The 11,893-nt window shown below is 41.3% G+C and overlaps 1 protein-coding gene across 1 annotated transcript; it reads right to left on the bottom strand.

Moving 5' to 3' along the window:
- Positions 1-18: 18 nt before the first annotated feature.
- On the bottom strand, positions 19-8,308 carry selenon (selenoprotein N). The gene is made up of 12 exons (XM_026152885.2): positions 7,887-8,308; positions 7,079-7,196; positions 5,396-5,526; positions 4,861-5,073; positions 4,638-4,762; positions 3,190-3,327; positions 3,007-3,088; positions 2,515-2,703; positions 2,332-2,437; positions 1,889-2,001; positions 1,664-1,765; positions 19-1,250 (listed from the first exon to the last, which is right to left on the bottom strand). Exons 1-12 carry the CDS (start codon positions 8,073-8,075, stop codon positions 1,083-1,085), a joined length of 1,674 nt encoding a protein of 557 aa, XP_026008670.2. The 5' UTR covers positions 8,076-8,308; the 3' UTR covers positions 19-1,082.
- Positions 8,309-11,893: the final 3,585 nt, after the last annotated feature.

Below are 11,893 nucleotides of genomic sequence, written 5' to 3'. Positions count from 1 at the left end.
TTATAAAGAAAACAATTCTTTTTGTTTAAAAAAAATGTTTTTGTTATACAAGTGAAAATCAAACGGCACTGCTAGTTACAGAAGAATATTGGGGGAGTTTTCTCTCTAAAGGCTCCAAGCAGCAAGATATTTCACATGGGTGTGTGTGTGTGAGATCATTGGGCTCTTCTGTTCTGAAATTAGGACTTGAAGATGCCAACTGTTCTGTTTATACGATGGGAAGAGAGACAGAGAAATTATTTGCTCCTCACTAAAGAAACAATCCAACTGTTTTTCACCCTGATTTACACAGATATGAGCCATAATAGGAAAGCAGCCTAACAAATTCATCTGCTTACACAGTAAAAGAGAAGTTCTTTGGTGTGGTCATATCGTTCTGTGAATAGATTGTAACATTTGGTTTTAAACACAAGCTATATGGGAAAACGTCTGATTCATTCATTTTACGTTCTCCAGTCCAGTTTCTAAGTTCCTCTTCATGCCTTTGTCCCGAGTCAGAGAAGGGTGTTTCCCTCCAGCAGCCTCAACAAGAACATCAGGCGTTACCCAGCTCGGGGAGAGCTTTCAGGCAAAGCCTTCACTAACTGCAGAAACACAGCTGGAGGAAACAACAACAGCAGCTCCGTCTCTGGGTACACTCAGCAGAGAAGCTCAGTTAGTCAATAAATACTGCACATGCAACACCACCACATAAAAGAAGAAATACTGAACACAATACTGGATGTAACGCACTAAAGAATGGTACTGACACTAAACTGGGACTTGGTAGGCCTCCATCTATATCTTATAGCTAAGTTATTCAGCAGCTACAAGGATAAAGAGCAAGTCTAAATGTGTGACATACTGTATTTGTTCCTGCTCAGCGTGGAAGGCCTTTGGATTTCTACTTGTCACAATACAAATACTATATAAAACTTCTTTTTTTTTTAACCGAGAGAGTCGTCCAAATAAATAGTAGCAAAGAGTACAGAAGGCAAAAATGTTTCCAGCTGCCAACACACACAGAAGAGGAACGCCACCAGATGCTTAGTAGGTTTTCCTAATCTTGGATCATTTGCCCAGTCTGGTTAAGCTCAAACACATTACTGTGCCAGGTACTCCTTGGCTTTCTCCAAGCCCTCTTTCAGAAAGCTGATATAAGTGGATGTGGAGGGATCTTCGAAGCCGCCAGAGAAGCTGAAAGTTGCTTCTTCCTCCTCTGGTTTCATGGCAGTTTGATCTAAGAAGAAGTTGGCATTGATGTGATGAACCTGAAACCACATAAAAGAGGATAAAAGGCTTTAGAGGCTTCTTTCTTCTTCGCATCTATACTTGGTCAGTCAGGGTTAATATGGCATTTTCAAAGTAAGACTTTCTGCAATAGCTGCTAATAAAACTGTAAATAACTTTCTATGTAGTACATTTTTGGCAGAGTCTTCCATATCTCTGCCAGTTTTATTATGCTTGGCTAGTGTGTGGGCACTTACAGGGATATGATGCATCCACTTAAGCTAATGTTACCGTATTTCATTTTTATTATTTCATTGCCATCAGCCTTACAGTTGACTGTGTCGTTTCACTGCTAATGCAACATGGAGAATGCAGATAGCCAACATTTATTATCCTAATATTCCCAATAGTGTGCTTTTGCCTATGATTTAATTCTATGAAAAATAATATTTACAATGGTTCCATTGGGCAGAGCCACCATCATCTCCACAGGAAAACTGTACTTTTCAAGGTGTAAGCGAGCCTTTTCACTCAACGCAGGGTTTTGCTCATCAGCCTGGGAAAACAGGAAGCAGGATATTTATTAAGTGGAAACACAGCTGTACTTAAAGTAAGAAGATAAGCACATTTTTCAGTAATTGCACAACTTTCTGGATTTTTCATCACTGTAGCTGCTTACCTGCAGGTTCTCCAGCTCTTTGACCAGAGACCAGCTGCTTATAAAGCTCTGGTTGAGGAGGGCGAGGACGGGCGAACTTTCCAGGACTGTCTCCCGGAGAGTTCGCCCCGAACCTATAAAAGCGTGGGGAGGAGACAAAGATACGGTGAACATATTAGGAACAAGGTAGAACTCCAAATAGGTGTAATGGTCGTCAAAGTTGGCAGACTGAATGAATTATAATTAACCAGCACAGGTATTAATAATGACATGAGTAACTGTCACAGATCCTTAATTAACATAATTAGTACATCATTAGTAACACCTGTATTTACCTGCCATTTCAGAAAATGGGCTTAAGTGCACTTTACAGTAATATTTAATTGGTAATGGTATGCCTTTAGAAAGCTAGCAGCTTAAATTTAATGACTGTGATGCACTTTTGAAGCATGACATTATCTCACCTCAGCATGACTGGTCATCTAAAGCTCCCCACAGCAGAATAGAGTGCACCAGCTTTTTCTCTGCTTGGGCTCGATCGAAAGCCTCTGAAAAAGGCAGGTAGGACACCTGGGAAGGAGCACAGTGTTACACCGACACTGTGTGCAATAACACAATCACCAACTTATTCGAACATAGAGAATTACCTTCTTAAAGGGATAGAAGGTGACCTCCACGCGGCGAGCAGCTTCCTCCTGACTGATCTCAGAGGTCCAGTGGATTTCCTCAAAGACAAACTGGATGGGCTCATTGCTGCTGTCACGCCGATCAATGATATTACCCTGCTCGTCAGTGATGACGGAGGGAGTGGACGGGCCCGCCGACTGGAGCTCTAACTGCAAACGCAAGTTCTCGTTAGACATAGTACACACGCTTTACATCAGACACTCTTGTGTGTCTTTTCTGAGGATCATCTTTTACATTCTGTGAAATTCCACACGTTCATAAGTATTTAATCCATATGTATTTTAAATTAAAGTCAAAACAGGCAGTTACCGTGACATTAATACTGTTTGATTGACTGGAAATCAAATAGATGTGACTTAACTTAAAGACTAAGTTAGGACAGTCAGCCAAAAACAATACTGATGTAGCTACTCAGTGATGAGAACAGTTAGTGTTGAGATAAACAGCCATACCTGTGGCAGGTAACCAATGTCCACCTCCATATTGCTGCTCTCACTGGCTCCGTAGAGCCACTCCATGTCTACATTCAGAGACCTGTAACACAGCACAGGTGGCACCCAAACTTCATAACGATCCATCGATAGGGGAGTATATGAACACGTGTGACAGTTTGTGTGTGTATGAGAGGGATTTACCTGTTATTGGGGACATAAAGGTGGAAGAGGCGGACGTGAGAGGCGTCTTTAGAAAGGACAATATTGCCAGTGAACTGGCCTGGTGTGAACCAGAAGGGAAAATCTGGAATATCATTGAGCTGGAATTCTGCATGAATCCTGCAGGGGGTGAACAGAAGGAGTAAAAATTGAGAGCACGTAAGTCTCTGTCAGAAATCCCTACAAGAACTAACCAGGGAGTCGGGTCATAACATTTGCACGGTGTTTTGATTTTCGACCTTCACAAAGCTGTCAGAGGCTTTATTTTACTACAGCAGCATCACAAAGACTTCAAACCACAGGTGTCAAACTCAAGAATTAACTGAATCCTACCCACATATCACTTTGGGTTTTCAGGACATTTTGGCCAGCCCATTTCTGGGAATGGTCCCCATAGCAACATGCATCTCACGCACACAGCAAGTTAAACAAAAGGGTGCCCTTCCACTGCACCTGCAAGCTACTAAGCTCAGAGTAACAGAAAAGGCCAGTTGATGCTGGAGGCAGACAATTTTGCGAGAGGCGGGAGACTGATTTTTTATTTACCAAGTGTAAGGAATGGTCTGTACAACCATCTGCAATGAGATAAAGGCTACTGTCAAAGAATTTTAACTACTATAACTACTAACTGTTTTTCTTTTAATTGAAATCTCCCACATGAGTACTGAGTTGTTGCTTTCAGGCCCCTGAAACAGGCTCCGTGAGATTTGTAGAAATACATGCAAGATCACAAGTAGTAAATCTTCATTATTGTGTTTTATCTGATTGAATTTTGTCTTCTAAAAGCTGCCACTAGTTGTCACATTCAGGCTTGTGAAACGGGTTCTTGTGAGTTGATCGTAGGGCAGTCTACATATTTATTTAAAGCACATCAACATACGTGCTTTTCTCATTTTCCAACATGCCTTTGAGCGAGTTTGAAACTTCTGCTTTAAATATTTACAATTAGAGTGCTTTTTCAATTCAATTGTATTTATATAGCACCAAATCACCACAAAAGTCACCTCAAGGCGCTTTATATTGCAAGGTAAAGACCCTACAATAATAAAGAGAAAACCCCAACAATCAGCCCACTCCCTGTGACAAGAACTTGGCGATAGCAGGGGGGGGGGGCAGAACCGGGCTCACTCTGTCTATGGTTTGTGGCTGTCATATGGAACTAAAGCTGGAAACTAAAAAGTCATGAATGAGCATAAAAACAAATAATTCCATCTTTTGCTTCCTTACGAACTAAAAGTGGAATTCATCCACACAGAATTCCTGTAAAACCTTTGACAGAATAATAAAGTGAACACAGTGACTCGTAATAAATTTAAAATTCACTGTGTGCTTTAGACATCAATCAGCACTAATGCATAATACACATATTTTGCAGTTTAATAGTTCAAACGTATTAAAAAACACCGCCATCCTCCTTACTCCCTCCTCACCTGAAGATAATGTCATAATAGAAGTCGTTGCTGGCTCGGATGCAGGCGACTGCACCCTGCGGAGCAAAGCGGGTTTTGATGAAGGGCCGAGGGTGGAACATGCTCAACAAGGAGTGGATGAGTACCTGCACCAAGAGCCAAAGAACCATCAGCCACTATACAGTGCAATAATCGCATGTTACAATCTAACCATAGGCCAAACAGAGATGGATTTTTAGGCTACCTCTCTGCCCCTCGGTGTGGGAGGGTGATAACGGTTATTGGGCAGGTATCCAGTGAAAATGTTGAGCTCGCTGGGGATCACCCACCACGTGTCACCAACTTCTATCTTGTTCTTCGGGGGCAAGAACACCCTAAACTGGCTTGCAGAGAAGGACGAAGAAGGCACTGCTGGGCTCTTCCAAGACCGCAGCCCACTCAGAGAGCTGTGAGAAACCTGAAAGAGATGGAGGAAGGTAATTTTGGAAAGCACAAGCATTACAAATTCTCAGCAGTTTCATTCTGGATTCAATTCAAGGCTGCTTGCACCTTTTGAATGAGCTGCATTCACAAAGAGCTGAGTAAGACAGTCAGACAATGTACAAGCACATTTATCAACAATAACTGCATCAACATGCTATAATTTAGCCCCTTCTGGGATTTTCTGTGCTGTGATTTTGATTAAAGCAGTCCTCTGCAGACGCTGTAGAGCAGCGATGAGAAAGAGAACAATAAACCAGCAGCATAAAGGAAGCACGCAGAGTTTGGTATTGTCTTACTCCAAGGAAACCATCTTTGCTTTTTGTCATGGAGTCAAGCAGGAGAGGCTGCATTTTGGCTTCCAAGGTTAAAGTCTCCCCGTTGGGATCATGGATCGCTTCCTCCTCAAAATCCGCTGGGTTTGTAATCCCTGTAAGTAAACCAGAGTCAGTGTGAGGCTATACATTTGTGGTCACAAGTTTACATACACTCATGTATGAATGTGAGAGTGAATGAATAGTGGTATTGTAAAGCGCTTTGGGTGCCTTGAAAAGCGCTATATAAATCCAATCCATTATTATTATTATTATGTACGTGAATGTCATGATGATTTGGGGCATTTAATTTTTTCTTTGAACTGTTCTTTTTCAAGGATGGAACAAGTAGACAAGTGGTGCCGAAGGTTCTGTAATGTCTTTAACCTTGAAGGCCAAGTCCAATTAACTTCTCCTTAGTGATCATAATTGACTACAGCTGGTAGTTTCTCTTAAAGATGTATGCTGCACAATCATTCCACCCTGAAAAAAAGAACTATTCAAACGAATCAGTAAAATCTGATTACTTTGAAATAGGGCTGCCACGATTAGTCGAATAGTCACGATTACGTTGACTATCAAAACCGTCGACGACTGATTTAATAGTCGACGCGTCGTTTGAAGCTTTGTAAGATCACAAAAGCCGCAGGAATAAGTAGTAGGATTTAAGAGTGTAATAACGGACTGAAACAGAAGATGGCAGCACTGCATGTACAAGGATGCCAGCTGCCGTTAAACCCCGAAGAAGAAGAAGCTGTGTCCCAGAATTCATAGCGCAGCCCAGCTCAGTTTCCAACAGTGGTGGCAGCTAGTTTTAATATTACTCTTATTATTCTTTCTGGGTCACAAAATAAATGTTTAACATATTTTCAGGCGAGAATGTAGCTGTGTAAACCTCAAATATCTGCTTAGTTTATCAGGACACCACATATTTTCAAAAGCGCTCCGACGTTTTCGGAGACGTCTGTTACCCACTAGCTCGATAGCGAGCCGGGGGCAAGGCTCACTGGAGCCCATGAGAGCACCGGACTCCCGGCAAATCGTTTTCAAACCCACTGCTGTCTTTCGCTACTCAGGTTAAACATATATAATTCACTTAGATAACTTACAAATGTTATTGTTTGGCTTTTTTTTAGTATTTTATTTGTTCCTGAGTAAATCGGTTTGGCTGAGATTAAAGTTATAGTTTTTACACAGCTGAATAAATGTCAAGCAGACAGCTGATTATCAGAAGTGTGAGATGCTCGAGAATATACTCCGGTGTCCTGTTATATTTTAGATAGCAAGGAGTTTATTCAACTTCACCGAAACAATCTGCAAATGTCATTAATATTTAATAAACTATCATCTTGTCTTTATTTTTAGTTAGCACATACCTTACACACTTAAAGCTGTAAGCTAATGATAGTTATATAAGAGCAGATGCATGCTGGTGCAATGAACTGTACGTTTTACGTCCAATGGATGCATGATCTAATTAGTCGACTAATCGCAAAAATAATCGGTGACTAGTCTACTATCAAAATAATCGTTTCTGGCAGCCCTACTTTGAAATTCATGCCTCATGAGTATATGTAAGCTTGTGACCACAAGGATAGGTAACAAAGGAGACTGAAGGAAAATGATTGGACAAAAGTGACAAGCACAAAGAAAGGTAACATGATGCACCTGTGAGCTTCTCTGCAATAGGTTTAAACTCCTCCGGACTGAGATAGAAGTCGTGGTCCGTGTCTAAAGAGGAGAAGAGAAAAAGCCCCTCGGCACCCAGTGTCCGAACACTCTCTTCCTATTGGAGGGACACATGCATTAGACTGATCTTCACGGTCAATTCATATGCTTTTTTTTAATGCAGCATAAAAAATATTAGGACATTAAGACCCCATCACATGAAATGCAAATATTTTAAATTATTACAACTACAAAAACATTCGCTCAGATGTGTGACACATTTAAAGTAATGTGCTACATTATCCCAAATGACTGAGCATCCTGCCTGGATAAAGATCATCCCTGAGGAGGCAGATTCCTAGCATGCATTTCAGTCAAACCACCCTTTCTGAAGCAGACGCGTGCCTACCAGCGACCTTACAATGGAGGGAAGAGGGGGAGGGAGGTGCAAGAACAACTTGGAGACCCTCAGTAACCAAACAAGTCTGGATTTGGACAAGGGGGTGAGTTTTAGCAGCTGTGACAAAGACCCACCCCCCTATAATAAAACACTACGGGGGTGGAAAAACTGCAGATGTGGAGCTTTATGGTGACTGCGTGTCCGCTAAATAAATAATCGAAACACATCGGTTACAGAGAAAACTACTGCAAGATAACAGCAGAATGTCCCTGCGCTGATTTTAATGTAATCATGGGTCCTCAAAAGGACGAGAAGGTCACTGCAAAGTTTCTATTAACACAGCTAGACCCACCAAGTCGAGATCACTGTTAAACTGTGATATAACATAATTACAGATTTGGGTCTTACATGACGTTTGAGGAGCTGGGCATCTTGGTAGTACTTTATCCCAAAAGCGAACAGAGGAACAGCACAGACGACCACCCAAGTCCACATCCCCCTGTAGATCCAGGATCTCGAGCCCGGGCTCTGCTTCCCATTCTGCGGCGCAATCTTTTTCTCTTCCTCCGGGATTCTTTTATCTACGTCTGCGGCCATCCTCGACCTCCACCACAGCTATTTAGTCGAAGGCATGTTCGTCTTTCAGTGTAAACTTGCTCTTTTAAAAAGTGCGACGAGTCTAGCGGGACTTTTTCTGTCCCGCAGGAGAGGATCTCGCTTCTTCTCTGGCCGTTACCCCCGCTGGCAACAGCTGTGCAACGTTAGCTAGCAGCACAGATTTCTTATTTCCCACATCCAATCTCGAGCCATATGGATGCAGTTAAGGTGTCAAGCTAGCATGTAATTGGCACGGTAAAGCGGATGTATAGTGTTTTGGCGTTCAAAATAAAAGCGCGAGAGTGTCGTAATGTAGCAATTCTTTGATGATATTATGATCAACTTGTTTTGAATTCAAATATTTTTTTTAGCAAAATGCCAAAGTTGTTGTTGGTTACTGGCAAAAAAGAAAAACTCAATTAAACTAAGCTAAGCGCTACGATTTATTTTGAAAGTAATAACCGGAAGTATAACTTTACAATCTTTCTACTGGGTACACTGGGGCACTAGCTGTATTTAAAGACGTAGGGTTGCATTGTTCACGCAACAATGCAACTGTTTTATAATGAGTTAAATTATAAATGTATCTGCCAAATGGCTCTGTCCAAAATTTAGATTTTACTTACCTTTATTTCATGTAAGTTAATCTAGAAGCAGAGGTTTAACATTTGTTTCTTTTTATCTTCTCTTTAATGGTTAGATTTGTCTGCAATAGAATTAAACACTCCATTAAAACTATCAAACCTTTACTTTGATGCTGTGTCATAAGCTTTTTGCTTAAAGTGAAAATCTCCGCTCTTACTTTTAAACAGAAAAATCAATTCATGTATCACTTAATTAATTGGGTTATCTTAAATGCATTGACGGTTTGTATTTATTTATCTGCTGCTTTGTAATATATACATTGCGGGGATAAGGGTCCTGTTCAAGAGCCAAGCTCAGCAGAGCTGGGGTTTGAACCTATAGCTATAGCTGATCTATGGACACCTCCTCACCTCAAAAGGTGGCATATGAGTTACGAAAATCCATGGGTTTATAAATGTAAATGTATTTATCATTGATGTACAATAGGCCCATTTAAAAGGTTACTCCCCCAAGCAAAAGGCACTAAAGTAGCCTTATCTCACACAGAATCCTCAACATTTTAGTGCAATATCAATTCAGTGCCACAGGATTACAGGCCTGTGGGACGTTGTGAAGACCCTGGAAAGACTTATCGTTGCCCAGCCCCGACCCAGTCAGGCCACATCAGAATCCCCTTGAGTTTGCTTGCCAGCCCCACCTCAGAGCTGAGGGCGCCATCATCTAACTGCTCATTCTTGTCTACGCCCATCTGGGCCAGCCGGTGAGACCTGTGAGGGTCATGTTTTTCAACTTTTCCAGTTCATTCAATACCATCAGGTCAACCCTTCTGAGTGATAAGCTGACACTGATGCAGGTGGATGCATCTCTTGTGTCCTTGATTGTTGATTACCTTACAGGAAGACCACAATATGTGCGTCTTTAACATTGTGTGTCTAACAAGGTGATAAGCAACACAAGAGCACCTCCCCTTCCTCTTCACCATCTATATTACAGACTTCAGCCACTGCACAGAGACCTGCCATCTTCAGAAGTTTTCTGATGATTCTGCAGTGGTTGGATGCATCAATGAGGGTGATGAGATGGAGTACCGGGCTGTGGTTGACTCCTTTGTCACAGCTGAGGTCTTTCAATATCTGTCGTGCAATGCTCAGGAGTTTTACAAGTCTGTTGTGGCCAATGCCCTCCGCTACGCTGTTGCATGCTGGGGCAGCAGGTTGAAGGTTGCAGATGGCAACAGGCTCAGTAAACTGATCCACAAGGCCAGTGTTGTGGAGACGGAGCTGGACTCCCTTAGGGTGGTGTTGGAGAAGCGGATGTTGTCCAAGATAAGGACAATGCTGGACAATACCTTTGCACGCACTCCATGACCTGCTGGCCAGTCACAGGAGCACGTTCAGTGAGAGACTGAGATTACCCAAATGCACCACTGAATGACACAGGAAATCATTCCTGCCTGTACCTGTCTCTTTGTACAACTCCTCCATCTAATGCACAGTACACACTGCTATAGTTACACCCTTTTGCACATCCTCTACAGTAAAATAACAAAGACAAAGTTGTACAGGTTAGAGTAAAATGTTAATTATATATATTTGACCTCTGTAACATTTTTGATATGTATAAATGAGCTAATTCTTATACTTTTAAAAGTTTGTAATATATTGTATTATACAATTAGTGTAATCTGTTACTATTATTGTCTTGGAGCAACTGTAAACCACATAGTTTCCTTAGGGTTTATTAAAGTATTCTTATTCTGATGATAAACTCTGACTTTCGCATCTGGAGCCCAAAGGAGGACTAAAGAGCTACTTGTCTCTCTCTGTGTGTCCATTACTCCTGAATGGCCAAGAACCTTACAGCGGTATATTCCAGTATTCTTTCTCTGGAACTTTATTTTGTGGTTTTTCTGTTGTTTTAAAAAGTACAGATTAAATGTCTTCAGTCTGTGTATCACAGTGTCCCTGAGAAAAATACTGAACCACAAACTGCCCTCAATACACGCACAGGTGTGTGTGACAAGATAAAACCACTGAAGTGCAAATATAAATGTGAACAGGTGAATGTGGGTTTTCATATACAGTCAGGTCAATAAGTATTGGACAGGTCAATATGTTGTTATGGTAGTTTTTCCTCTGTACACCGCCACAATGGATTTTACATCAAGTTAAGCTGTGATTAAAATGCAAACTTCCAGCTTTCATGTGAGGGATTGAACAAAAGTATTGCAGTAAATGCTTAGGAATTATAGCCAACTTTATACAATAATTGGACACCTGATATACCTGATTATTCTATTAAAAATGAATAAAAGACCTGCAGTTTATTCCAATTTTTCAACTTGCATTTGGTAGCTGGTCACTGGATTTCTCGATATGAGGCCCAGAGAAATTATCAGGGAGGCTATGATTAGCTGAAAAGCCAGAACAAACCTATCAGAGTGGGAGCTAAAACTTTAGGGTTGACCAACCTGGTACAGTTCTGCAGGGGGGAAAAATGCAGTGACCAGCTCAGAAACGCAAAATGCCTGAAAAACCACACAAGACAAATACAGCGGAAGATCGCAGTTACTGCCTTGCTTCAGAATCCCCTTCACGACAGCTATTTAAGTCAAGAGCACTGTTGAGGAGGAAGGAATATCATTATGAAAGTCTACAATCAAAAGATGACTTCATGAATACAGGATTTACAATTAAGTGAAACCCACTGGTTACACTCAAGAACAGGAAGACCAGATTAGGCTGCAAAGGAAAAAAAATTGTCGGAAAGATGAAACCAGTGAGATAAAAGTATGGAGAAAGATCTACACTAAACCACATTATTTTTCAAACATGGTAGAGACAATGTTTCGGCATGGGCATGTATGGCTGACAGTGGAAGTGTCTGCTGATAGAAGTAGCAGAATGAATTGTGAAGTGTACAAGGCTATACTATCCGCTCAGATTCAGCCAAATACTGCAAAACTGATCAAAGCTTCACAGATTCACAGTAAACGGATTCTTGCTCAACGCATACTTCAAAAGCAACCCAAGCGTTTCTCAAGACAAACATATGGGATATTTTTCAATCCGTCACCTGATTTCAACCTAACAGATTAGCTTTTCGGTAATTAAATTCAAAACTGAATGAAGAGACTCACAAACAAACAGCTGAAGGTGGCTACAGCACTGGTAACGCTCATGGACTGTAGATTTCACACAGCCATCGAGTGCCAAGAATTTCCACTGAAGCAT

The sequence above is a fragment of the Astatotilapia calliptera genome, chromosome 19 (assembly GCF_964374335.1).
Source record: "Astatotilapia calliptera chromosome 19, fAstCal68.1, whole genome shotgun sequence".
NCBI lineage: Eukaryota > Metazoa > Chordata > Actinopteri > Cichliformes > Cichlidae > Astatotilapia > Astatotilapia calliptera.
This window is presented reverse-complemented; position numbering and strand designations above follow the sequence as displayed.